This window comes from Phyllobates terribilis, unplaced genomic scaffold (genome assembly GCF_046119375.1).
Source record: "Phyllobates terribilis strain yellow unplaced genomic scaffold, ASM4611937v1 Scaffold_12__6_contigs__length_324123572, whole genome shotgun sequence".
Lineage (NCBI taxonomy): Eukaryota > Metazoa > Chordata > Amphibia > Anura > Dendrobatidae > Phyllobates > Phyllobates terribilis.
In genome coordinates this window covers 242,234,890-242,259,226 of record NW_027362772.1, presented here as the reverse complement: position 1 = coordinate 242,259,226, position 24,337 = coordinate 242,234,890, and the positions used below count along the sequence as shown (strand labels likewise).

General features: G+C 44.2%; 1 protein-coding gene across 1 annotated transcript in view; it reads right to left on the bottom strand.

Annotated features, from left to right (window-relative positions):
* Positions 1 to 681: 681 nt before the first annotated feature.
* Positions 682 to 24,337, bottom strand: part of VPS13D (vacuolar protein sorting 13 homolog D) — a 225,904-nt gene continuing 202,248 nt past the window's right edge. Inside the window, exons 66-68 of the mRNA XM_073655412.1 lie at positions 3,995 to 4,126; positions 2,733 to 2,973; positions 682 to 1,145 (exon numbers count right to left, since the gene is read on the bottom strand). Of these exons, the coding sequence (XP_073511513.1) occupies positions 1,014 to 1,145; positions 2,733 to 2,973; positions 3,995 to 4,126 (505 nt within the window). The 3' untranslated portion in view covers positions 682 to 1,013. The remainder of the gene's footprint in view (positions 1,146 to 2,732; positions 2,974 to 3,994; positions 4,127 to 24,337) is intronic.

Below are 24,337 nucleotides of genomic sequence, written 5' to 3'. Positions count from 1 at the left end.
GTCTGCTCAGGGCAGAAATGAGATGTACTGATTATTTGTGAAGGAAGAATCCTATGATGTGGCATGCTAAAGAACGTCCAGCTCTTGGGGGTCGTTATCATAATTTATGATTTACAACCTTTGTGCTGATAACTTACATATTTTTTTTTTGGTAATGTAATATGTAAATTTCCTCTTCAGAGAGGAAGAGGACTTGAACTCTAGGGCTGCCTAATAGGTGTAACTAGAGTTCAAGTCCTCTTCCTCTCTGAAGAGGCAATTTGTATATTTAATTTCCCAGAAGAGCATGCATTGTGTAGAAGTCTCCTCACTCTGACATGCCAGGCCTGGCTTGTCACTCGCCACAAGGAGAAAAGTTATCCCTTAATAATGTATTGAAACGTCCCTATTTCTGTGAGTACATTAAAACCCCACCCTTGTCCTTGTGTACGGGACAGGTGGCTTTGTAAACTGACTGTGTATGCTCTGGTCTCCGATGCTTCGCTCCTAATTTGACCAGTGCCGGCTCCTTGTGCCTTACCCCAAATTAGCTCTTCCAGAAAAGGGGTGTCCATAACATATTCCATATTGAGACAGACACGAACGCTGGGATATAGGATGTGTCGGGCCGCAGATTTGTGTAGATCTAGTGCAAGTGATCAAATGAATTAATATAAACAAATGTGACGCGTCACACAATCCGGTGTTTCATTTTCTCTTATATTTACATCATATAATAGATGTACAATATTTACAGATTTAGCAAAATAAAGGTATTTCTTCAAAATTGATTCAAGTGCATCTATTTATAATTATTTACCATATTAAATAGTAATTACCCCGCATATAAATTATCCCCCCAGCCCACCCCCACCTCAGTATACTGGAAAGGCAGTAGTGTTCTTCGGACAATAGTAGTACTGTAGCCATATGGATATATAGGTGTACATATTCACACACATGTATGTTACAGGAGATTACATGCCCGTGTGAACCTGGCAGGGTGATGCTTGGACTTCTGTGCTTCTTCTTTCTTAGTAGTTTAAGTCCAAGTTCTCCTGTTCTTCGGTTTGTCTTAACATCAGCTGCTGCTCGTAGTACAGACTCTTTGCGTAGTTTATTTCTTGGGATATTTTCACGGCAAGTGCTTCAGATTTTACATGGACCTGAAAACGAGAAACACGCAAAGAACATCATGTTATCAGCAGCACATGTCCTGTTTACACGGGACGAAGTGCTGCGGAAAACGTTTAGCCAAGCCAATAATAAGGAAACTGGAGTTTCTAGGAACGGGATTCCTATCTAAAAGGGCCTGAATTCTACAGCTCGGATTACTTTGACATGATGGTTTCTGTTGACAACAGATCTGCCATGTGATAGGTATCAATAGCGCCAAACTCACCCCATTAACTCAAAAATATCTATTGCAATGCATTTTCCAAGGCAGATGAGAACACAACCAAACAACGCTGGTGATCCCACTTGCAAGAGTCAGTCGGAAAAATGTGATTCAAGTAGTCTCAGTAAAACCGTTGCTTGGGATTTGATTAGACATCAAGATTAAATGGGTCGTCTGGCCTTAGGGTACAAGTCTGCAGTCACCCTATGTGACTGCAGACTGGTTAATCCTCACAGTGCGTGCACTGCGCGCTCTGAGGATTCTCCGGAAAATGACCGCAATTATGTGATTTGCATACATGTGGTCTCATGCCAACTAGATGTTCGTGTCCTCGCTCAATACAAGTGTCAGACACGTCTAGTAGGAATGTGTCCGGAAATATGCAAATCGCATACTTGCATGACCTTCCACTCCCGACACCAGCACTGGGTAATCATCATGGCCAAGAAGATGCAAAACTGCTGACACATTACGGTTGTACTGACTACCACCGTTTGTGAGACTTGAAACCTATCTCAAACTTTGAAACCATTTTTCATTAAAATTTTACAAAATTTGCCCTCAATAACCTTTGTGTTTCACTGTCTGAAGAATGAGCTTAACGAAGTATCCATTAAGTTTGTTTTGAGAGGGAGTTTAAAACTTTTCTGAGCGCCTCTGTACTGATTTATAACCACAGACCACATCAAAGTTGAGGTGAACTTTGTGCTCATAAAGGGGATTCTCAAGTAACTATCAGTAGCCACCAATGTGCAAGGAAACAGTCTGTAAAAGCCAGGCAAACAAAATTTTTAATGAAACCCAATTGCAAACAGATTTTAGCTCACAATAGATGTATTTAAAGGGACTGTCAGCACTAAATGACAGTTCAAACTAAGGACAGCTGCTTGGTGCATCACGGCGTGGCCAAATATTTAAGTGCACCTTCCCACCATCTTCGCCCTCCTCTTTTTGACTGACAACCCTGGCTTTATAGAGCCAGGTAAGGGCGAAGATAGATGGAAGACAAGTAGGTGGGAACTGTTTGGCCATGCCATGATGCACCGAGTGCTTGGTTTGATCAGTCGTGCTGAGCTAACAGAATCCTTTAAGTTTAAAAAAAAATAATAATAATAAAATAAAATCCCCAAAAGGTGTCCATGTCCTTATACACCTGCTCTGATAATAGTCCTACATATACAAGAGAACAGCATGTTTTAGGCAATCCAATATTGCTACCACCATGGTGGGTCACAAGGAAAACAAAAACTGCCGTCAGTGGCTTGATATTAAGCAGCTCTGAAATAATGTATCCAAAAATGCAAAAAGAAAAAATAGAAGGCAATACATAGTCAGTGTAGGAAAAACCTCTTACCATGGGTTTCTGGTGGGACGGCCCTGGTATGGCTATTCCACTACTTGTTGTGTCGGCTTTCTTTGTTAGCTGAACATAAATTTTCCCGTGGTCCTTTGAAACAAGACAGTGATAGAGATCATCATACTTAATTTCCAAAAAGATTGCATCGCGGTCCACGTACTCGCCCCATTTCAGAAAGTAGACAGCTTTGGATGAGATCAGCACGCAGTAACTGTCAATGTGGTCAACAGCGATGAAACTGTAAAGTAAGAATAAAAGGGTAAATGACAAATGGCAAGTCACTGACTAAAATAACTACACGTAAAGGCCCCGATTCATCAACGGAATGTTGCCTAAATTCTGAAGTAAATCTCTCTGAAGAGTCACAAAATTTTTGTGAAACTTGAGAATTTCGCAAAAATTTTGTAAATTTTGGTGTGTTCACGACAATTTTGGCAGAGCTGCGAGCACAACAGGGAAGTGACACCACAACTTAAGCCAAAACAATCTTACTCCGGTCAAGGACTGGAGCAAGATTTCTGGCGTGGCATATGGAGGCCACTCGTTAATGAATCAGTAACGTCTTAAGAGGTGGGCGCCTCTTAATGAACCAGGAGCATCTGAAACCTACATGCCCCCTCATCAAAACGGGTGAGAACATCACCGGTCTTGATGAATCAGGGCCTAAGACTCCAGTTTTAAGACCATTACCGGCACTAGTTTTTCAACCCTGTAGTTCTTCAACTGCTGCAAAACTACAGACAAAAAGTACCCCTGGCAGCAACAAACAGAATTCTGTGGATTGTAATTTTGCAACAGCTGGAAAGATGCAGAACGAAGACCTCTGATCTATGCCAAATCAGTGTACCTTACCCATGATGGGCGTTGTAGGGTATTTGCCCTGGGTGACAGAGGAATTTGACAGCAGACTTCTTTCTTCACCAATAAGACCAAGCGTACATGCTCAATCAAGCCACAAGTGTGTGTTTATAGGGGTGGGATGAGATCTTAGCTGATGTTTGACTGATATCTCCACTTTCTCATTTGTCTGTGAGCATGTCCAATAAGGTATGCATCATTGCCCCAGAACAAAACGGGTAGCAAAAAAATAATTTATAGAAAAGTTCCAGTGAACAAATATTTAGTCTCCTCAACAGATACGTGAAGGAATGTGGAATGTCACCAGTCATGTCTTAGATATGTCAGTGACACAAATTGCTGACTGATAACAAGCAGAAAAAATTAGACCCATTAGACTGATAAAAATCTGTGGTACTTACAACTCATCCTGGATGTTGTCTGTCAGTCTGAACAGCTGCTCCTGTCCCTCAGCCTGGGTTTCGGAATACCTTGGAAGAAGACCCTGAGGACTTGTGCAACAACGTGGTCTCCTTACCCTCTGAACTTGCATTCTACAAAGACACAAAGAGAAAAAGTTTTTCAACTATTAGAAGTGTATTTAGGTAAAAGTGTCCTTCGTTCAAAAATATTGATCAAAAGGTAACCATCGATGGTGGACACCGATGGTGGACACCACCAGATGAGGACAAAATGCTCCAAACTGAAGAATAGTTGAATACTTTAGCCGAGTCCTGGAAAGGATTTGGGAGATTCTGCTGTTAAAATTGCCAGTGTTCTGTACCTTAGAAGGATCAGAGCCAAGCTGTAAAAGAAAATCCATCCAACACATACTCAAACGTTTCCGTAACTGGCTTTTACTACTGGCAAATATGACATTAATCAAATGCAAAGGGGAGAACAAAGAACACCAAAGATCCCGCTCCATGAAATGTAACTCTCCCTCTCTCTTTTCTATTGATTTAAAAGGAAAAGCTATAAAATATATTCTTGCATATGGAATAGAGTTCACTGGGCTCCAAAAAAGTTTTTTTTTTAGTATTAAGTTAAAAGGAATGTATACCGAGGAAGTGGGGGAGAGGGGAATAATCAGGCCTGAGAACAAAGATACTTCTGTATCCAGCAACTCCTGGTAGCATAACATTCAACTTGGTAATAGAATTTGTCACTAAGGACCCTCAAGTGTAATGGGGTTTTACACGTAAGTTATTTCTCCAAGTGTTAGAATGAACAGCGCGGATTGTCACAGTCCGTCAGTGCCTGCCAAACCGGTCAGTTTGGTCTGGAAGATGAGCCACATTCCACACTATGTCATGGTTTGTTTTTTTTTTCTTATAAACTACAGTCTGTTCCGCTGTCTCAAGTTTCTTTCTGTAAATAATAAGAAACACTGATGAATCTCGAAAAAAAAAAAAAGTTGAAAATTTGAAAAGCAGAGCAAAGCGTAGTGTGGCGCACATCTGTGTTACATTAAACGTGCACTCAATAGATTTTCTGATTCTTTTTTAATGAGCACACAAAGGCAATACAAGACAGAAATGCCCCAATGTCTGCTGGTCGCAGCGGGGGAGAGCGCGGCTCAATGAAGAGACAAAAAGGAGACCGGGGATGGTGTCAGAAAGTTCAAGCACGGGTACAGAGCCTTACTGTGAAGAGGAGAAAATGTAGAGGCTTCAGCCAGGGACTGCTTAACGCAAGTGTCCATACTCCATGGTGGGTATGGCCAAACGTGAGGCCGGCAGGAGAAGATGACATATCGACACCATGTGCTTGGGAGATTTAAAGTATCACCCATTACTTATTGAAGTAGGATTCTGGGTTGAAGCTTATAGTGATGGTCACTTCAGGAGATCTGCTCTCCCTACAGTCAGCAACAAAAGGACCAAAAAAAGGCAGAGTCTTTACGTCCCGAAGTAGGATATTTCCTGAATTTACCAGAAATGGTATTTGAACATTGCCATAAAGTCCAAATCCTCCAACATTGGATATATCACTGAAATGTAACTAGGGATGAGTGGACTCGTGGAAGTTCAGGTTCATCGGGTGTCTCTCCTCCCTGAACTGTAAAACGGACTTCCAGGAGAAGTCCGTGTCCGGTACTAACCCTGAACTTTACAGTTTGGGTTCGCTCATCTCTATATGTGACTCAATGTACGGGGAAAACCTCTGGACCAAAGGATTGGCCAACAGGGGCCTGGACGATGGAAGTGTTGATTTTTCCCAGGCTGCTCAATTGACCATCATCGTGTGTTCCCATGGATGGTAGCCCACCGAAACGGAGTTGAATACTGTAGAATGCAACGTGATTCACCAAAATAAACAATAAAATTAATGCAAATCTCCACATGGAAATTGTGAAGAACAAAACTTATAAAAAGATTGCACGGTTTTGAGGAACTATTAATTTCAGTTGTTGCTCTGCAAATCCATTAGTCTGCACTTTGATGGAGAAAACACAGGCTGCCATAAAACAAGCAATGTCTGAATTTGGCATGTTGCCATATCAGAAAACTCCATCTTGTTCATGGCTATATTAAAAAATTGCTAGACCTTTCAGTGGCGGACACAGACAGAAAAGAAGGGACCATATATTGCAAAAACAATATATGGTTCCTTTACTGTCAGACAGTTCATCATAATGCACAATTCCACATGCTTTGGAGGTGGTAATGGGCCCCATTACCACTTAGGCCATTGGAAGGCTACACAGGTTGCACCGATAGTGTGTCCAACCTTGCCTCTAATATACATCCAGAAAGAGGGTGTCTGCTTTGGAAAATGACTTTTGGTTTCTGCATGGAAATGCATCAGCAAGTGTTCATTTTTCAAATAGCGCCATCACTGAGCACATAGTGAATTACAGTCCATGTAACGCAAAGACATGGACAGAGCGTTTCAATGAATCGGTTCGAGCTCTTGAGTTTAAAATCTCAAATATTAAACTTAAGTTATCAATTTACCTTGTACCAGATATCGTTATTTTGCATTTGGACTACAATGGATATAAAAAGACTACACACCCCTGTTAAAATGCCAGATTTTTGACATGTAAAAAAAACATAGAAAGAAGAATAATTTCAGAACGTTTTTCCGCCCATAATCTGTTCAAATTAATCAAAAGATAAACTTAAATCTTTTCAGGTGGAAAAAAAAAGGAAAATAAAGAAATAAAATAATGTGGTTGCATAAATATACACACGCTTAGGCCACAGCCCCACTATCAGTATTTGGTCAGTATTCGGTCAGTATTTTTTCTCAGGAGTGGAAGCCAAAAACAGGTGAGGAACAATCTGAGAAAAGGTATAATAGAAACAAGTCACCAATTCTGCATTTATCACCCACTCCTGGTTTTAGCTCCCTCTCCAGAGAAAAAAATACTGACCGAATACTGATAGTGGGGCCGTGGCCTTAGGGTGCAATCAAACGGCTGTATTACTAGCGCGAGGATCGCATCATAATCCTCGGACTGGTCATCTGCTCCCCTGGCCTGAGTGTGACAGCTGTATAGTAATACCTGCTGTCACGCTCAGTTCAGGAGTTCCGACGGCCAGTCCAAGGATTGCATTGCAATCCTCAAGTGAATAATACGGCAGTCTGACTGCACCCTTAAACTAATACTTTGTTGAAGTCCCCTTTGAATTTATCACAACATTCAGTCTTTTTGACTGGAGCCTATCAGCATGGCATCTAGAATTGGCTATTTTTGCCCACTCTTCCTTGCAGTAGCTCCAAATCTGTCAGATTACGAGGGCATCTCCTGTGTACAGCGCCCTCTTCAGGTCACCCACAAAATGTTCAATTAGATTCAGGTCTGGGCCATTCCAAAACGTTCATCTTCTTCTGGTGAAGCCATTATTTTGTTGATTTGGAGGTATGCCTAGGGTTGTTGTTGTGCTGAAAGGTTAAAATCTTCTTCAGCAAAGGCCTGAAGGTTTTGTAGCAAAATTAACTGATATTTCGAACTGTTCATAATAACCTCCACCTTGACTAAAGCCCAAGTTCCAAAAGAACTACCAAAAAAACACCCTAACGCAAAGTGCTGCCTCCACCATGGTTTACTTGGGGTATGATGTTCTTTCGCGATGCCCAGTGTACTGGAATTATGGCCAAAAAGTTCAACTTTGGCGCCCTCCATAACATATGTTCCCACATGCTTTTGGAAGACTTGATGTAGGTTTTGGCAAACGTTTTTGGTTATCGCCAGTATCCAATATGGTAGTTCTGGTTCATCTTCTATACATTTGCAAATATGATGAAATTCTGGAGTTTAATTAGTAAAGCAAATCAGAGCTTTCTAACAATAGTGAATGTAGCCAATCACTTCATCATGTCTCAGCCTGGCAGGAGCTTGTCTGCCGCTCACCAGTTGCATCATACTATGTTTTTTCAGCTGATGAGGCCGTGCATCCCGTATTTCTTCTCCGTTGTGAATGGTAATGATAGACTGATATTTTCTTTGGGACATGTGGGAAACAGCTACTGAAAAAATAGTATTATTGCTCTGTGCCTTATTTTTAATTATTGCCCTGTGCCTTATTTAATGATATATACAGTACAGACCAAAAGTTTGGACACACCTTCTCATTTAAAGTTTTTTCTGTATTTTCATAACTATGAAAATTGTACATTCACACTGAAGGCATCAAAACTATGAATTAACCCATGTGGAATTATATACTTAACAAAAAAGTGTGAAACAACTGAAAATATGTCTTATATTCTAGGTTTTTAAAAGTAGCCACCTTTTGCTTTAATGACTGCTTTGCACACTCTTGGCATTCTCTTGATGAGCTTCAAGAGGTAGTCACCGGAAATAGTCTTACAACAATCTTGAAGGAGTTCCCAGAGATGCTTAGCACTTGTTGGCCCTTTTGCCTTCACTCTGCAGTCCAGCTCACCCCAAACCATCTCGATTGGGTTCAGGTCTGGTGACTGTGGAGGCCAGGTCATCTGGCGTAGCACCCCATCACTCTCCTTCTTGGTCAAATAGCCCTTACACAGCCTGGAGGTGTGTTTCGGGTCATTGTCCTGTTGAAAAATAAATGATGGTCCAACTAAACGCAAAGCACCCCCACACCATCACACCTCCTCCTCCATGCTTCACGGTGGGAACCAGGCATGTAGAGTCCATCCATTTACCTTTTCTGCGTCGCACAAAGACACGGTGGTTGGAACCAAAGATCTCAAATTTGGGCTCATCAGACCAAAGCACAGATTTCCACTGGTCTAATGTCCATTCCTTGTGTTCTTTAGCCCAAACAAGTCTCTTCTGCTTGTTGCCTGTCCTTAGCAGTGGTTTCCTAGCAGCTATTTTACCAAGAAGGCCTGCTGCACAAAGTCTCCTCTTAACAGTTGTTGTAGAGATGTGTCTGCTGCTAGAACTCTGTGTGGCATTGACCTGGTCTCTAATCTGAGCTGCTGTTAACCTGCGATTTCTGAGGCTGGTGACTCGGATAAACTTATCCTCAGAAGGAGAGGTGACTCTTGGTCATCCTTTCCAGGGGCGTTCCTCATGTGAGCCAGTTTCTTTGTAGCGCTTGATGGTTTTTGCAACTGCACTTGGGGACACTTTCAAAGTTTTCCCAATTTTTCGCACTGACTGACCTTCATTTCTTAAAGTAATGATGGCCACTTGTTTTTCTTTACTTAGAATTTGTATTATGGCAAGAAAAAAGCAGCTAACAGTCTATTCAGTAGGACTATCAGCTGTGTATCCACCAGACTTCTGCACAACACAACTGATGGTCCCAACCCCATTTATAAGGCAAGAAATCCCACTTATTAAACCTGACAGGGCACACATGTGAAGTGAAAACCATTTTCGGTGACTACCTCTTGAAGCTCATCAAGAGAATGCCAAGAGTGTGCAAAGCAGTCATCAAAGCAAAAGGTGGCTACTTTGAAGAACCTAGAATATAAGACATATTTTCAGTTGTTTCACACTTTTTTGTTAAGTATATAATTCCACATGTGTTAATTCATAGTTTTGATGCCTTCAGTGTGAATGTACAATTTTTATAGGCATGAAAATACAGAAAAATCTTTAAATGAGAAGGTGTGTCAAAACTTTTGGTCTGGATTGTATGATCAGAGAATAAATGCCCCATATGGCACAAAAAAGCGCCAATTTTAAGCAGACCTGTCTCTAGATTTCACAATACAAACTGCATACATTATTGAATAGATCTGTTAAGCCTGATGAGGCTGGTGTACTTACTTTGAAAATACGTTAGAATGTCTGTACAATCTGGATATATTAAAATGAGCTTTTTATGAATGCTGTAAAGAGTGAGCAAGTGTATTCAGTCTCTGTCCATCCAGCCTGACAGTTGCAGCTTGCACTGAGCATTGTGAGATCTCAGCAGCGGCAGAGAGATGTATGTAAATCATGTTAGTGTGGTGGAGATTATATAACCATTCTGAAATGAGTATGCCTGCCGCATAAGAACTCTATAAAACTCTGATTTCTAGGTATATCCGCATTTGATGATATGCAATATTGCTACATATGCCATATGAATGACGATGGTCCCGCCCTACTTTAGCTAACCTTATTAGTCTTGTAGCAAACCTACAAGGAATACTTCCATACAGAAACTCATTTAAACTGTATACAAATAAAGATGAACTAAGAAATGATAAAAACAGGTAAAGATATACTGCAGAATGAAAACAGCTGGTATACAAAACCTATGTGTGTCACATGCATAGAATAAATTCAGATTAAATACCATATAAATATGTTCACTTATATGCGGAGAGACATATATGCACACACATGCCCCCTTAATATATACAAGTAAAGATAAATAAACCAATATAAATACGACATCCGTAGAGAAAAAGCATGTATATTAATGGAGATTGTAACTCCGCTATGCCGAAGAAGGTCACTTGAACATTTTGCCTAGGTATTTTAATTTGGTAAACAAAACTGCAAGTGCAAGTGCAAATAAATTCTAAGGCAACCGCAAGTGCTTCTTGGTAAAGCAGATAAATATATATGCACATATGTTCGCCCTTTCTGAGGAAGCAAGACACGCGAAACGTACGTTAGAGGGCTGTGTCTGGCAACTATAGTGTGGACCTTCTCACATGTGTGCATATATATTTATCTGCTTTACCAAGAAGCACTTGCGGTTGCCTTAGAATTTATTTGCACTTGCACTTGCAGTTTTGTTTACCAAATTAAAATACCTAGGCAAAATGTTCAAGTGACCTTCTTCGGCATAGCGCAGTTACAATCTCCATTAATATACATGCTTTTTCTCTACGGATGTCGTATTTATATTGGTTTATTTATCTTTACTTGTATATATTAAGGGGGCATGTGTGTGTATATATGTCTCTCCGCATATAAGTGAACATATTTATATGGTATTTAATCTGAATTTATTCTATGCATGTGACACACATAGGTTTTGTATACCAGCTGTTTTCATTCTGCAGTATATCTTTTTTACCTGTTTTTATCATTTCTTTGTATACAAATAAAGATTAACTATTTAAATAAGGTTTTTGTATGGAAGTATTCTTTGTAGGTTGGCTGTGTTTTGCGCTTCCAGCTAATATATGACCGTTTAGGTTTACTTATTAGTCTTGTAGTTTGCTGATTTTTGCTCAGGGCATATTGGGAACATTATATTTAAGCATTTCCCTAAGGCATCATCATAGGTTCAGCAAAGGTAATCAGAACATAGATACATACCATACGTAAGCAAACCTGCCCTACTACATGACTGCACATCATGATCCATTACAGCAGAGGTGCCGTCATACAGACTAGGAAATGTTAAGCATTCAACTGCATAAGGAAAATAGAAAAAATCTACTTGAGAGCGAACAGATGAGTCTTAAGTGTATAATGAACACAGTGCGGTAATGAATCACTCACGGCCATATACAAGACGGATTTCATAATCACGACCATATGACACACTGATAGAGAAGCCGCCACTGCATTAATACACAATGTCAGCATGGTTCAGCTCTTTATTAAGGATTTATCAATTAGAGGCAAGATAACGCTCTGCAGGGATAAAAATGTCTCGCACAGAAGAGTCGTGACCCTGCTTGGCCCACATGTTGCACTTCTACAAAACACTCAACATGATTTTCATTAAGGGCTTTGGACATTTTTGTAGACATTACTCTTATTATTGTGCATCTAAAATAAATAAAACAAAATAAAAACTACTTTTCAAATAGTCTTCAGTAAAATAAAATATATATATTATTGTGTGTAAGTATTTTATTAAAGACTATTTGCAAAGTATTTTTTTATATATACAGGGTGGTCCAAAAGTAGGTGGACAGAAAACTCCAAGCTCTTCTGTGGACTTTTTTGGTCTCTGAACAAATGTTTCAGCAACAAGTTGTGTATTATCTTCTGTACAGACTGTTTTGGGTCGACCAGTTTTTGGAGCATTAAGGATTGAGCCAGTGGCATTGAATATGTCACGAATACGGTAAATGGTTTGTCTCTTTGGGGCTTGAGTACCAAATGTTTCAACCCAATTTGCTCTAACGGTTTCAGCATTTTGAGATTTCCAATACTCTGTTAAAATCCATTTTCTTTGATCTGTAAATTATTTGCCATTATGTGTTATCTGAAAAGAAAACAGATTTGGGGGAGATCTATCTGTGAAAACTAGATCTGTGAAACTGGCTCAGTTGCCCTTAGCAACCAATCAGATTCCACCTTTCATTTTCCAAATTGTCTGTGAGGAATGAAAAGTGGAATCTGATTGGTTGCTGAGGGCAACTGAGCCAGTTTCACTTTACACCATGTTTGATAAATCTCCCCCTTCATAACCTTATTACACTTTCTGTCCACCTACTTTTGGACCACCCTGTATGTATATATATATATATATATATATATATATATATATATATATATATATATATATATATATATATATACACATATATATATATGTATATATATATACACACACACACACACACACACACACAGTACAGACCAAAGTTTGGACACACCTTCTCATTTAAAGATTTTTCTTTTTTTTCATGACTTTGAAAATTGTACATTCACACTGAAGGCATCAAAACTATGAATTAACACATGTGGAATTATATAATTAACAAAAAAGTGTGAAACAACTGAAAATATGTCTTATATTCTAGGTTCTTCAAAATAGCCACCTTTTGCTTTGATGACTGCTTTGCACACTCTTGGCATTCTCTTGATGAGCTTCAAGAGGTAGTCCCCGGAAATGCTCTTCCAACAATCTTGAAGGAGTTCCCAGAGATGCTTAGCACTTGTTGGCCCTTTTGCCTTCACGCTGCGGTCCAGCTCACCCCAAACCATCTCGATTGGGTTCAGGTCTGGTGACTGTGGAGGCCAGGTCATCTGGCGTAGCACCCCATCACTCTCCTTCTTGGTCAAATAGCCCTTACACAGCCTGGAGGTGTGTTTGGGGTCATTGTCCTGTTGAAAAATAAATGATGGTCCAACTAAACGCAAACCGGATGGAATAGCATGCCGCTGCAAGATGCTGTGGTAGCCATGCTGGTTCAGTATGCCTTCAATTTTGAATAAATCCCCAACAGTGTCACCAGCAAAGCACCCCCACACCATCACACCTCCTCCTCCATGCTTCACGGTGGGAACCAGGCATGTAGAGTCCATCCGTTCACCTTTTCTGCGTCGCACAAAGACACGGTGGTTGGAACCAAGGATCTCAAATTTGGACTCATCAGACCAAAGCACAGATTTCCACTGGTCTAATGTCCATTCCTTGTGTTCTTTAGCCCAAACAAGTCTCTTCTGCTTGTTGCCTGTCCTTAGCAGTGGTTTCCTAGCAGCTATTTTACCATGAAGGCCTGCTGCACAAAGTCTCCTCTTAACAGTTGTTGTAGAGATGTGTCTGCTGCTAGAACTCTGTGTGGCATTTGACCTGGTCTCTAATCTGAGCTTCTTTTAACCTGCGATTTCTGAGGCTGGTGACTCGGATAAACTTATCCTCAGAAGCAGAGGTGACTCTTGGTCATCCTTTCCTGGGGCGGTCCTCATGTGAGCCAGTTTCTTTGTAGCGCTTGATGGTTTTTGCAACTGCACTTGGGGACACTTTCAAAGTTTTCCCAATTTTTCAGACTGACTGACCTTCATTTCTTAAAGTAATGATGGCCACTCGTTTTTCTTTACTTAGAATTTGTATTATGGCAAGAAAAAAGCAGCTAACAGTCTATTCAGTAGGACTATCAGCTGTGTATCCACCAGACTTCTGCACAACACAACTGATGGTCCCAACCCCATTTATAAGGCAAGAAATCCCACTTATTAAACCTGACAGGGGACATCTGTGAAGTGAAAAACATTTCCAGTGACTACCTCTTGAAGCTCATCAAGAGAATGCCAAGAGTGTGCAAAGCAGTCATCAAAGCAAAAGGTGGCTACTTTGAAGAACCTAGAATATAAGACATATTTTCAGTTGTTTCACACTTTTTTGTTAAGTATATAATTCCACATGTGTTAATTCATAGTTTTGATGCCTTCAGTGTGAATGTACAATTTTCAAAGTCATGAAAATACAGAAAAATCTTTAAATGAGAAGGTGTGTCCAAACTTTTGGTCTGTACAGTAATATATATATAATATCTATAAATAAATATATATATATTATTTATTATTATAGCGCCATTTATTCCATGGCGCTTTACATGTGAAAAAGGGGTATAATACAAGAACAATTACAATAATCTTGAACACAATGTGACAGCGACTGGTACAGGAGGAGCGAGGACCCAGCCCGCGAGGGCTCACAATCTACGAGTATATGTGTATTATCCATATTACTTACTGCCTACTCTTACTAAGGACAGATCACTAAGCCCCTTGACAAAAGGCTTGTCCCGAAACCCGCGTCGGGGTTGACGCACACGAGTTGTGGACTCTCCAGTGGTTGGCACTCGCCTCACGTAATTAAATACCAAGTTTTCTCATGTGCAGCACCGTGTTTTGGCCTTTATGGCCTACACTTAAATCCATATAACCAGTTTGAAGCCATGCTGCCCTGGAGTTGTTCCATATACAATTATGTACACAATTCTAGCTGTATAGTTACATAGGAGATTTGATAGTATTTGAATACATATGTATTATACTCCTTCCTGTTGTGCTGATTTTTTCACGTTAACTTTTTGCATGTGTCCCCTATATCCCCCAACTTGCCTGTATGAATTTTAATAATAGTTTTTCACTATTTACATTTGCAGACTTTTTTGATCAATCATTTAGGTTTTTAGCCTCCCCCTTCTGATATATATATATATATATATATATATATATATATAGATAGATAGATAGATAGATAGATAGATAGATAGATAGATATATACACATTTTTTCTTATCACAAAAGGAGTTTTTGAAGTCAGTTTTTCATCTGGCTTTATTTGTGCCAAATTTATCAAAGTACTGCATTATGCTTGATAAATTTGGCACATATCTGGATGAAGGATTCCTGTCTAGAACTGATTTTATGCCTCGCCTTTCTGGAGTGATTTTGCCACATTTTGTGTGACATTTAAAAGAAAACTGAATTTCGTAAGTATGGCTAAAACTATGAAAATGCCAGGGATCTGCCTGTTTTAATGAACTCAATAAAAACGACAGATTTGCTGGAAAATGCTTTAGAAATAGTGCACAACATTTATTTAAATATCATCTAAAAACTAAAAGTAAGCCAAAATTCTGCTGCAGAATGTTGAAAATTCTACCCTTTGTGTATGGTCTTAGCCTTTCAGGTGTGAAGGTACATAGCCTTACATCACCAAGCACAATGTTGAGCGTCGGATGGAGTGGTGTAAAGCCGCCACCACTGGACTCTAGAGGAAATGTGTTCTGTGCAGTGACGGATCACACTTCCCTATCTGATATCTAATGGAGTCTGGATTTGGTGAATGCTAAGAGAATATTTTTTGCCTGCACAAATCAAGGTCCATAAAGAGATCAGTTTTTTAAAAACGGAATAAAAAGTTGTGTCTACACAACTTTTTTTGTCAATGGATTGCTGCTGGATCCGTTCTAACGAATCACTGCTAGCAGTGTGAACATAGCCTTACAGTGAGCTGTACAGCAGAGCAGAATGCAGAGCTGTGCAATTGACTTGTGTTTCATTGTTATTCAACCATTAATGATTAAAAGCAAAAGTGCTGCTCTAAAGAAGGATAAAGTACGTGTCTATGTGAGATGCCTGACAAATTAATGGAAGCTTATCTCGAAATTTCCATTTTACAGCATATATAATGTCAACCAGAGACTGATCTCCCAGCTCTGCGGAGAACATAGATTGCAGCACACTGCGCTCCTGGAGGGAAGCTTAACACAAAACAGTCACATTTACACTGGATTCAACAGACCATTCAGAAACATGTGAAGCAAATAATCTCATGCGCTAGAAGTGTTTTCATAAAGGGTGTTTATTTTTTTCCTTTTTCTTCCATCTGATTTAAAGAGTCAAGATTACCTAAGCATGCAGCGCCAAGATGACTTCATGTAATGGCTCAAATTTTTTTCTTCTCTTATGGTGTAACGGAAAGTTCACTCTTCCAGATCTCTATAAATATATAGATTTTTTTAATAAGATCTTCGTTAGTTGAAAATTATAATGACCCTTAAGTATGGTCCTGCAGGTTTAAGCTGAAAAAAGTAACTGTCATTTTAATTTTTATTTCATAAATCAATAGTACACATAAAAATAAGAAACTTTTTAATATATATGTCAGAGAAATTGGCTTCTTTCTCCTCCTGGACTGATCTTTCACTCTCAATCAATCGAATCTGTATTCAGTGAAGACAGATTTTCCCATTACAGATATAGGACATGGCAGTTGGTGCTTTTAAAATTCAATGGAGAGGGAAGGAGCTAGAGGCAGACACAGACATTCTATGGAGGATCTAGAAGCAGACACAGACATTCTAGGGAGGATCTAGAAGCAGACAGACATTCTAGGGAGGATCTAGAAGCAGACACAGACATTCTAGGGAGGAGCTAGAGGCCGGCAGGCATTCTAGGGAGGAGCTAGAGGCAGACACAGACATTCCAGGGAGGAGCTAGAGGCAGATGCAGACATTCTAGGGAGGAGCTAGAGGCAGACACAGACATTCCAGGGAGGAGCTAGAGGCAGACACAGACATTCCAGGGAGGAGCTAGAGGCAGATGCAGACATTCTAGGGAGGAGCTAGAGGCAGAAACAGACATTCTAGGGAGGAGCTAGAGGCAGACACAGACATTCTAGGGAGGAGCTAGAAGCAGACACAGACATTCTAGGGAGGAGCTAGAGGCCGACACAGACATTCTAGGGAGGAGCTAGAGGCCGACACAGACATTCTAGGGAGGAGCTAGAGGCAGACACAGACATTCTAGGGAGGAGCTAGAGGCAGACACAGACATTCTAGGGAGGAGCTAGAAGCAGACACATTCTAGTGAGGAGCTAGAGGCAGACAGACATTCTAGGAAGGAGCTAGAGGCAGACACAGACATTCTAGGGAGGAGCTAGAGGCAGACACAGACATTCTAGGGAGGAGCTAGAGGCCGACACAGACATTCCAGGGAGGAGCTAGAGGCAGAGAGGCATTCTAGGGAGGAGCTAGAGGCAGACACAGACATTCTAGGGAGGAGCTAGAGGCAGAGAGGCATTATAGGGAGGAGCTAGAGGCAGACACAGACATTTTAGGGAGGAGCTAGAAGCAGACACATTCTAGTGAGGAGCTAGAGGCAGACACAGACATTCTAGGGAGGAGCTAGAGGCAGAGAGGCATTCCAGGGAGGAGCTAGAGGCAGAGAGGCATTCTAGGGAGGAGCTAGAGGCAGACACAGACATTCTAGGGAGGAGCTTGAGGCAGACACAGACTTTCCAGGGAGGAGCTAGAGGCAGAGAGGCATTCTAGGGAGGAGCTAGAGGCAGACACAGACATTCTAGGGAGGAGCTAGAAGCAGACACATTCTAGTGAGGAGCTAGAGGCAGACACAGACATTCTGGGGCGGCGCTAGAGGCAGAAACAGACATTCTGGGGAGAAGCGAGAGGCAGACACAGACATTCTAGGGAGGAGCTGGAGGCCAACACAGACATAACTGATCTAGCCCTAAAATCGCCCATACATACAGTATGAATACTTGTGCAACCAAGTGCTCCCTCAACTAATCGCTTTTTTTTAAAGGCAAATAAGAAATAGATTTTCCTGCAGTAAGAATCAGTTGGACATGTTGAAATTTAACATGTCCAATCCATGTTTTCCCTCAACATCTAGCATCAAGGAAGAGTCGAGAAGCACCCATACACATACGAAAGTTGACTGATTGCACCAAAATATGAGGTTTAGGCTGATTTGTAGGGCGAGGCAACACCCTGGTCCTATGAAAAGCTTCACTCTGTTTTTTTTTGCCATCTTAGACCAATAAGTGATTTTTTTATTGCATAAGACCCAAATTTTCATTTTCATTCTCATTGAACACCAGTGTGGTCATTGACACCTATGAAGACATTTTTTCCGTACTTCATTGTTTTTGGCTAAGAAAGTATTTTTGAAAAAGGTTTTCATTTAAAATTTTCAGACTATGAGGCTTCCCCGGTCTTTATGTATTACATTACACAGTTGGCTGCGGAATGACTGATCTTCTAAGATGATTTATGACCTAATCAAAGTTGGCAATATTGGCGGCAAGACCAAAAAATGCACATAAATGGATCACACAACCATAAGATCTGACAGATCTAACTATTATGTTGATTATAAAGCAACAATTTATATTATGTTACCTCTGCTAATACAAGTGAACACAATGCTTGTGACGCGCCCCCTGGGACATATTCCTTTTTGAGGGGAATACCCGGCACCGGATCAGATGGGGGGGGTTGTAGTCTCCGAGCGGCTGTGACCCGGTCCCGTGCCCAGGGCGTCAAGCTCAGGGTTATGTGGCAGTCTTTACTGATGTTATTAAAGTTCGTTGTGTCGACTACGCCACCCGTTGTGATGCGGTCACTGTGGCCGCCGCTGCAGCAGGGTCCGCTGAGGCTGATGGTGGATGCGCAGCTTGGTGGGATAACCCCCAACGGGAGGGGTATAGCCTCAGAGGGGACAGGCGCAGAGGATGGGGGTTGTGGTGGTGCGGTGCAGCCGGTAATGATGACAGACTCGGGTTGTGCAGTTAAGGGTCTTTACTTACTGCAGATGTTCCTGGTCACTCTAGCTCCAAGTGACCTCCCGAGCCGTGCTGCGTCCACCAGGTCCTGGATCCGGCCAACCCCCAAACAAGTCCGGAGCGTGGCCCTGAGCTCTCCCTCTGTCCTTTCTTCAGCCGTCCCCACCAGTGATTCACCTAAATCCAGCTCCCTCGGGCCTTCTGTTGGGCAACCTTTGGCCTCAGGTTCCCTGACCCTCCATGTGGTGTGCCTTCAGGGTGAATGTAGTGGGTGACCGTGACAGACACTGCCCACGGTCTCCGGTCTCTGGCTGGGGAATGTCTTTACCCCCACCAGCTTGGGTTCCGGTACCCTTCTGCTGACTCCTCACCCGGCGCTCTAATTTGGGTTCTTGGGTCCCTTCTTTGTCCCCCTCTGGGTCTTTCTTCACTCCACTCTCTCTCCAGGGCTGTTGTTTCTTTCTCTCTCTTTCTGCAGGCTTGTCCTCTGCATCTGACTTACTCTCTGCGTCTGACCCTGATCCTAGTTGGTGCCCTCCTTATATATCCCTCTATGTGTGAGCTCAGGTGACCAGCACCCAATGAGCTCCTACCACTACCCAGACTGCTCCCCCTATCTGCCCCTACACTACATGGGATGTTCCTCCCCCCTCCCACTCCAGCCAGGAACAGGCTCGGTCGCACCTGCACATTTCTAAGTGGGAGTGCCGTCGGCCTGCTCCTCTGGAATGGGATGTATGTAGTGCATGCAGTCTATCTGAGCTCAGTTCCACACTCCTTCCTTACCCGGGAGTGGAATATCACACCTCTGGGTTGAGGTGCAATACCCCTGTAGCAGCCGAATCCTCAGGGTGCTACATTCCCCCCTGGTAAACCACAGCACGTCCTCGGGCTGCAAAGACAAAAACACCAAAACATACAAATTTTTATAAACATATAAAACATATAAAATATTATATATATATAACTTTTTCATATAGACATCATTATAACATTCTCGTCGTCTCTTTCTTTCTTCCTCCTCTGGTCACCGTGCGACTCGTGACCAGGTAAAGTGCGACAGTCTTTTGAAAAGCAGTTCCTTATAAAACCAGTAGGGGGCGCCTTAGGAAGCGCAACTATTTACAGGAGAATTTGGCCGTTCTCAGTCCCCGGCCAGGTAAGGGAAAGGGATGGCTGCTCACAGTCCTCAGCCTGGTTTGGGTAAGGGACACACGGGTTAAACTGTTCACTGGTCCCAACGGGGACTAAACTTCAAAGCAGCCACGGTTACTTGTGTACCCCGACGGGTAACTATATACAGTTTTTCTTTACTACTGTTCTTAATCGTAGTACCTCCTAGCCTTGAACCCGTCCGGGTCTTCTGGCTCTTCCTCCCTACACCGCAGCTCCTCCTCTGTCAGGCGATGCACGTGGAGGGCGTAAGGTCCCTTGGCACACTTGTGCCGGGTGAACGTTACCTCGTCACCGACGTAGAGGTCACGGCCTTTGTGACCCTCTGGCAGGTGAGACTCGACATCCCGTCGGGTAACGAAGACGTCACCCATGGTGTTCCGGTCCTTTATGAAGCCCCACCCATGCTGCGCATTAAACTTTATTACCGTCCCGATGGTACGGGGACGATCTGCTGCATAGGGGTCCCTTCTGGTCCGACTCTTTTGCTCCGCGCTGCGGGTCCGGGCCCATTGCTCTCTGGCCCGCCTCTCCTCCCGCTCTCTCTTGAACTCTGCCAGCTGTTGACGGCAACACTCGGTACGCTCTGCTGCAGCTGCCCGAGTCTCTCCGGTGAACCCCATCAAATCTTCTCCCGTGGGGTCCCACACGAACTGGGCTTCCTCGAGTGGAGGCGAGACCCGAGTCACGGGCTTTGGAGCCGGGATCAGGGGCTCACACAAGGGCCCTAGTCTTTGCTGCCGCTCTAGCTCAGGGTACCCTTCGGGCCAGATGAAGGGCCGCCCGTCCGGCCATGTGAGCTGGCCGAAGAGGTCCTCCCCCAGGTGTGGCACCCTTGGTATTGCGGGCGCGGGCGCGGTGGTGATGGCGCCCGGGTTGCCCAGGCCTTGCGGCCAGGCCTGGGGCACCTGGAAGGTGAAGGGCACCGTTAGGACGGCGGCGCCCTGGGTTACCTGGCCTTGCGACCAGGCCGGAGGCTCCGCGGAGGTAGATGGCTCTGCTTTGGATGCGGCGCCCGGAAACGCTAGGCCCTGTGACCAGGCCGGAGGCTCTTCTTCCTGCGCCACGCTCCGGGTCACGACGCGTGACGTCACTGGGGTCGCGACGGCGGCTTCCGGTCGGGGCCTAGTCGGTGGCGGTGTCATGGCGGTCTCGGGTACGGCAGGGGGACTTTCGGGCTCTGCGACGGGGAGCTGGGGCAGGTAGGTGGTCTTCCGGTATGGGGTATAGGCGTCCCCCTTACCTGCTGCCATACGTCTCGCTCCCTCTTCTGCGCCGTCTCCGGCCTTGGGTCCTCCCGCGTCATCCGCAGAGGTAGTCGGTGTCTTCTTCCAAGGGAGCGGGTTCCGTGGACGGATTCCAGCTTGCTGGGCCATCTCCCGGCCCCACTCCGCCAGGATCTCCCTCTGCACTCGGGCCATCCTTCCCGCGAGGCCCTCCAGGGCACTCCGCGCGCACTCCCGATCTCGGGGAAGCTGCGCCAGGATCTCCGCTAAGCCTAGCGGGGTTGTTGACTCCAGCAGGCTCCTGACCATCGGGTCGGTGCTGCTCTGCTCTGCTTCCGGCAGGCTCCTGGCCAGCGGGCCGGTGCTGCTCTGCTCTCCTCCTTCTTCCTTTTGCAGGCTCCTGGCCAGCGGGCCGGTGCTGCTCTGCTGCCGCTCCATTCCCGGGTCTACTCTTCCTCTTCTCGACTCCGGGTGCTCTCGCTCTGGACACCTTGCCTCCGGGTGCGCTCGTTCTAGACTGCTCCAAGCGACACCCATCTTTTCTCTTCTCTTTCGTCTCCTCCCCCTCCGAGGGCGGTCCCGGGGCAACTCGGTGACTGTCAGCTCCAGGGGTAGTTCTTTCACGCTGACAGACACCTCCAGCATCACAGTCTCTGTTGGTGGGGGCGGTTTCCACTTTTGGCGCCATTTTCTGTCCTGGCCCACGATGGGAGGTGGCCTCTTGCCCTCCTTTGGTACGCCCATAATGGCGTCCGCTGCTCTTCCAAGGCGGGAAATCTGCGGTTTTGGCGGGAAGCGTCGCCCAGTGGCGGGAAACTCTGCAGATGGCGGGAACAAGCTGGAAATGGCGGACAATCGGCGGGAAACGACTGGTGATGGAGTCCGATGGCGTGGACCCTCCGGAACCGGCAGGAGTCTTCTTTCTGAGGTAAACTTGCACTTTTCTTCAGGCACGCAGTACCCGGGTGTTGCGGGCACGTAATCCTGCCGACTACGCCAAAGTTGACGCGCCCCCTGGGACATATTCCTTTTTGAGGGGAATACCCGGCACCGGATCAGATGGGGGGGGTTGTAGTCTCCGAGCGGCTGTGACCCGGTCCCGTGCCCAGGGCGTCAAGCTCAGGGTTATGTGGCAGTCTTTACTGATGTTATTAAAGTTCGTTGTGTCGACTACGCCACCCGTTGTGATGCGGTCACTGTGGCCGCCGCTGCAGCAGGGTCCGCTGAGGCTGATGGTGGATGCGCAGCTTGGTGGGATAACCCCCAACGGGAGGGGTATAGCCTCAGAGGGGACAGGCGCAGAGGATGGGGGTTGTGGTGGTGCGGTGCAGCCGGTAATGATGACAGACTCGGGTTGTGCAGTTAAGGGTCTTTACTTACTGCAGATGTTCCTGGTCACTCTAGCTCCAAGTGACCTCCCGAGCCGTGCTGCGTCCACCAGGTCCTGGATCCGGCCAACCCCCAAACAAGTCCGGAGCGTGGCCCTGAGCTCTCCCTCTGTCCTTTCTTCAGCCGTCCCCACCAGTGATTCACCTAAATCCAGCTCCCTCGGGCCTTCTGTTGGGCAACCTTTGGCCTCAGGTTCCCTGACCCTCCATGTGGTGTGCCTTCAGGGTGAATGTAGTGGGTGACCGTGACAGACACTGCCCACGGTCTCCGGTCTCTGGCTGGGGAATGTCTTTACCCCCACCAGCTTGGGTTCCGGTACCCTTCTGCTGACTCCTCACCCGGCGCTCTAATTTGGGTTCTTGGGTCCCTTCTTTGTCCCCCTCTGGGTCTTTCTTCACTCCACTCTCTCTCCAGGGCTGTTGTTTCTTTCTCTCTCTTTCTGCAGGCTTGTCCTCTGCATCTGACTTACTCTCTGCGTCTGACCCTGATCCTAGTTGGTGCCCTCCTTATATATCCCTCTATGTGTGAGCTCAGGTGACCAGCACCCAATGAGCTCCTACCACTACCCAGACTGCTCCCCCTATCTGCCCCTACACTACATGGGATGTTCCTCCCCCCTCCCACTCCAGCCAGGAACAGGCTCGGTCGCACCTGCACATTTCTAAGTGGGAGTGCCGTCGGCCTGCTCCTCTGGAATGGGATGTATGTAGTGCATGCAGTCTATCTGAGCTCAGTTCCACACTCCTTCCTTACCCGGGAGTGGAATATCACACCTCTGGGTTGAGGTGCAATACCCCTGTAGCAGCCGAATCCTCAGGGTGCTACACTTGCACATCAGATCTTTCTTACTTGGAAATTTGGAAACAGCCGTCAGCTTTTTTTCTCCCTTGCCGATCTTACTGCCCAGACTAGGGAATAAGTGACTAGTCCAGGAGGTAGGACACTGCTGGCTTTTTCCCACCCACTTGGACAGATTGAGAGGTCTCTCCCGACACACATGCACATTCAAGCATTTCAGAGTATAAAATGTTTGTAAAGCATGAGCCGGCCTCTGGTTCATGCTGTCCATGGTTCGGGCAATATGATTTAGCCGATTGTCTTACCACATTAAATGGAACCTATTTGTTGACATACACAATGTCCAAGATTTTCCTATGAAAGGAACAGCTTGTCTTTCCCGGAGGTTTCAAACACAGCATGTGCTTGATGGTAAGTGCTGGGTCTTCCAGGCATATCCACTAGTTGCTGTGAGTACATCTGTATTCCCCCTCCTCGATAAACTGTAAAGTGGTTGATTCAGAACGAGTTCCCCCGAGAGTCGATTCGTGTTGCTCTTTAATCCACTTGACATGTTTTGCTATTGTTTCTGGCAATTAATCCCGGTTATCCAACAAAGGCACATTTGACCTCCTATCCTTAAGCTTGTTGAGTCACTGAATTTCAGAGGGAACAAAAGCAGAAGCAGCAAATCCCAAATAAAACAAGATCTCGCGTCTGTTTATGGTATGTGTGCATGTATAAAATGAAAACGTGAGAGCGCAAAAGGGGAATATTAAATGAGAAAAGTCATGTAGCAAAAGATCGCAAAATGCAGAAAGCTTTATTTTCATAATTAAAAATTTGTCCAACCCTGGATCCCCCCCCAAAAAACGTCTCATTTTGCTCTACAAATAAAAAAAAAAAAGCATGTTAACCTTACCAATCCCTTAAAGGGAACCTGATGTGTTTTTTTGCTATTACACTGGCCCCAGTGTGTTGTTAGTGTTGCAATGTGCATTTCTAACACGTTGTTTTCAAGCAAAACGGT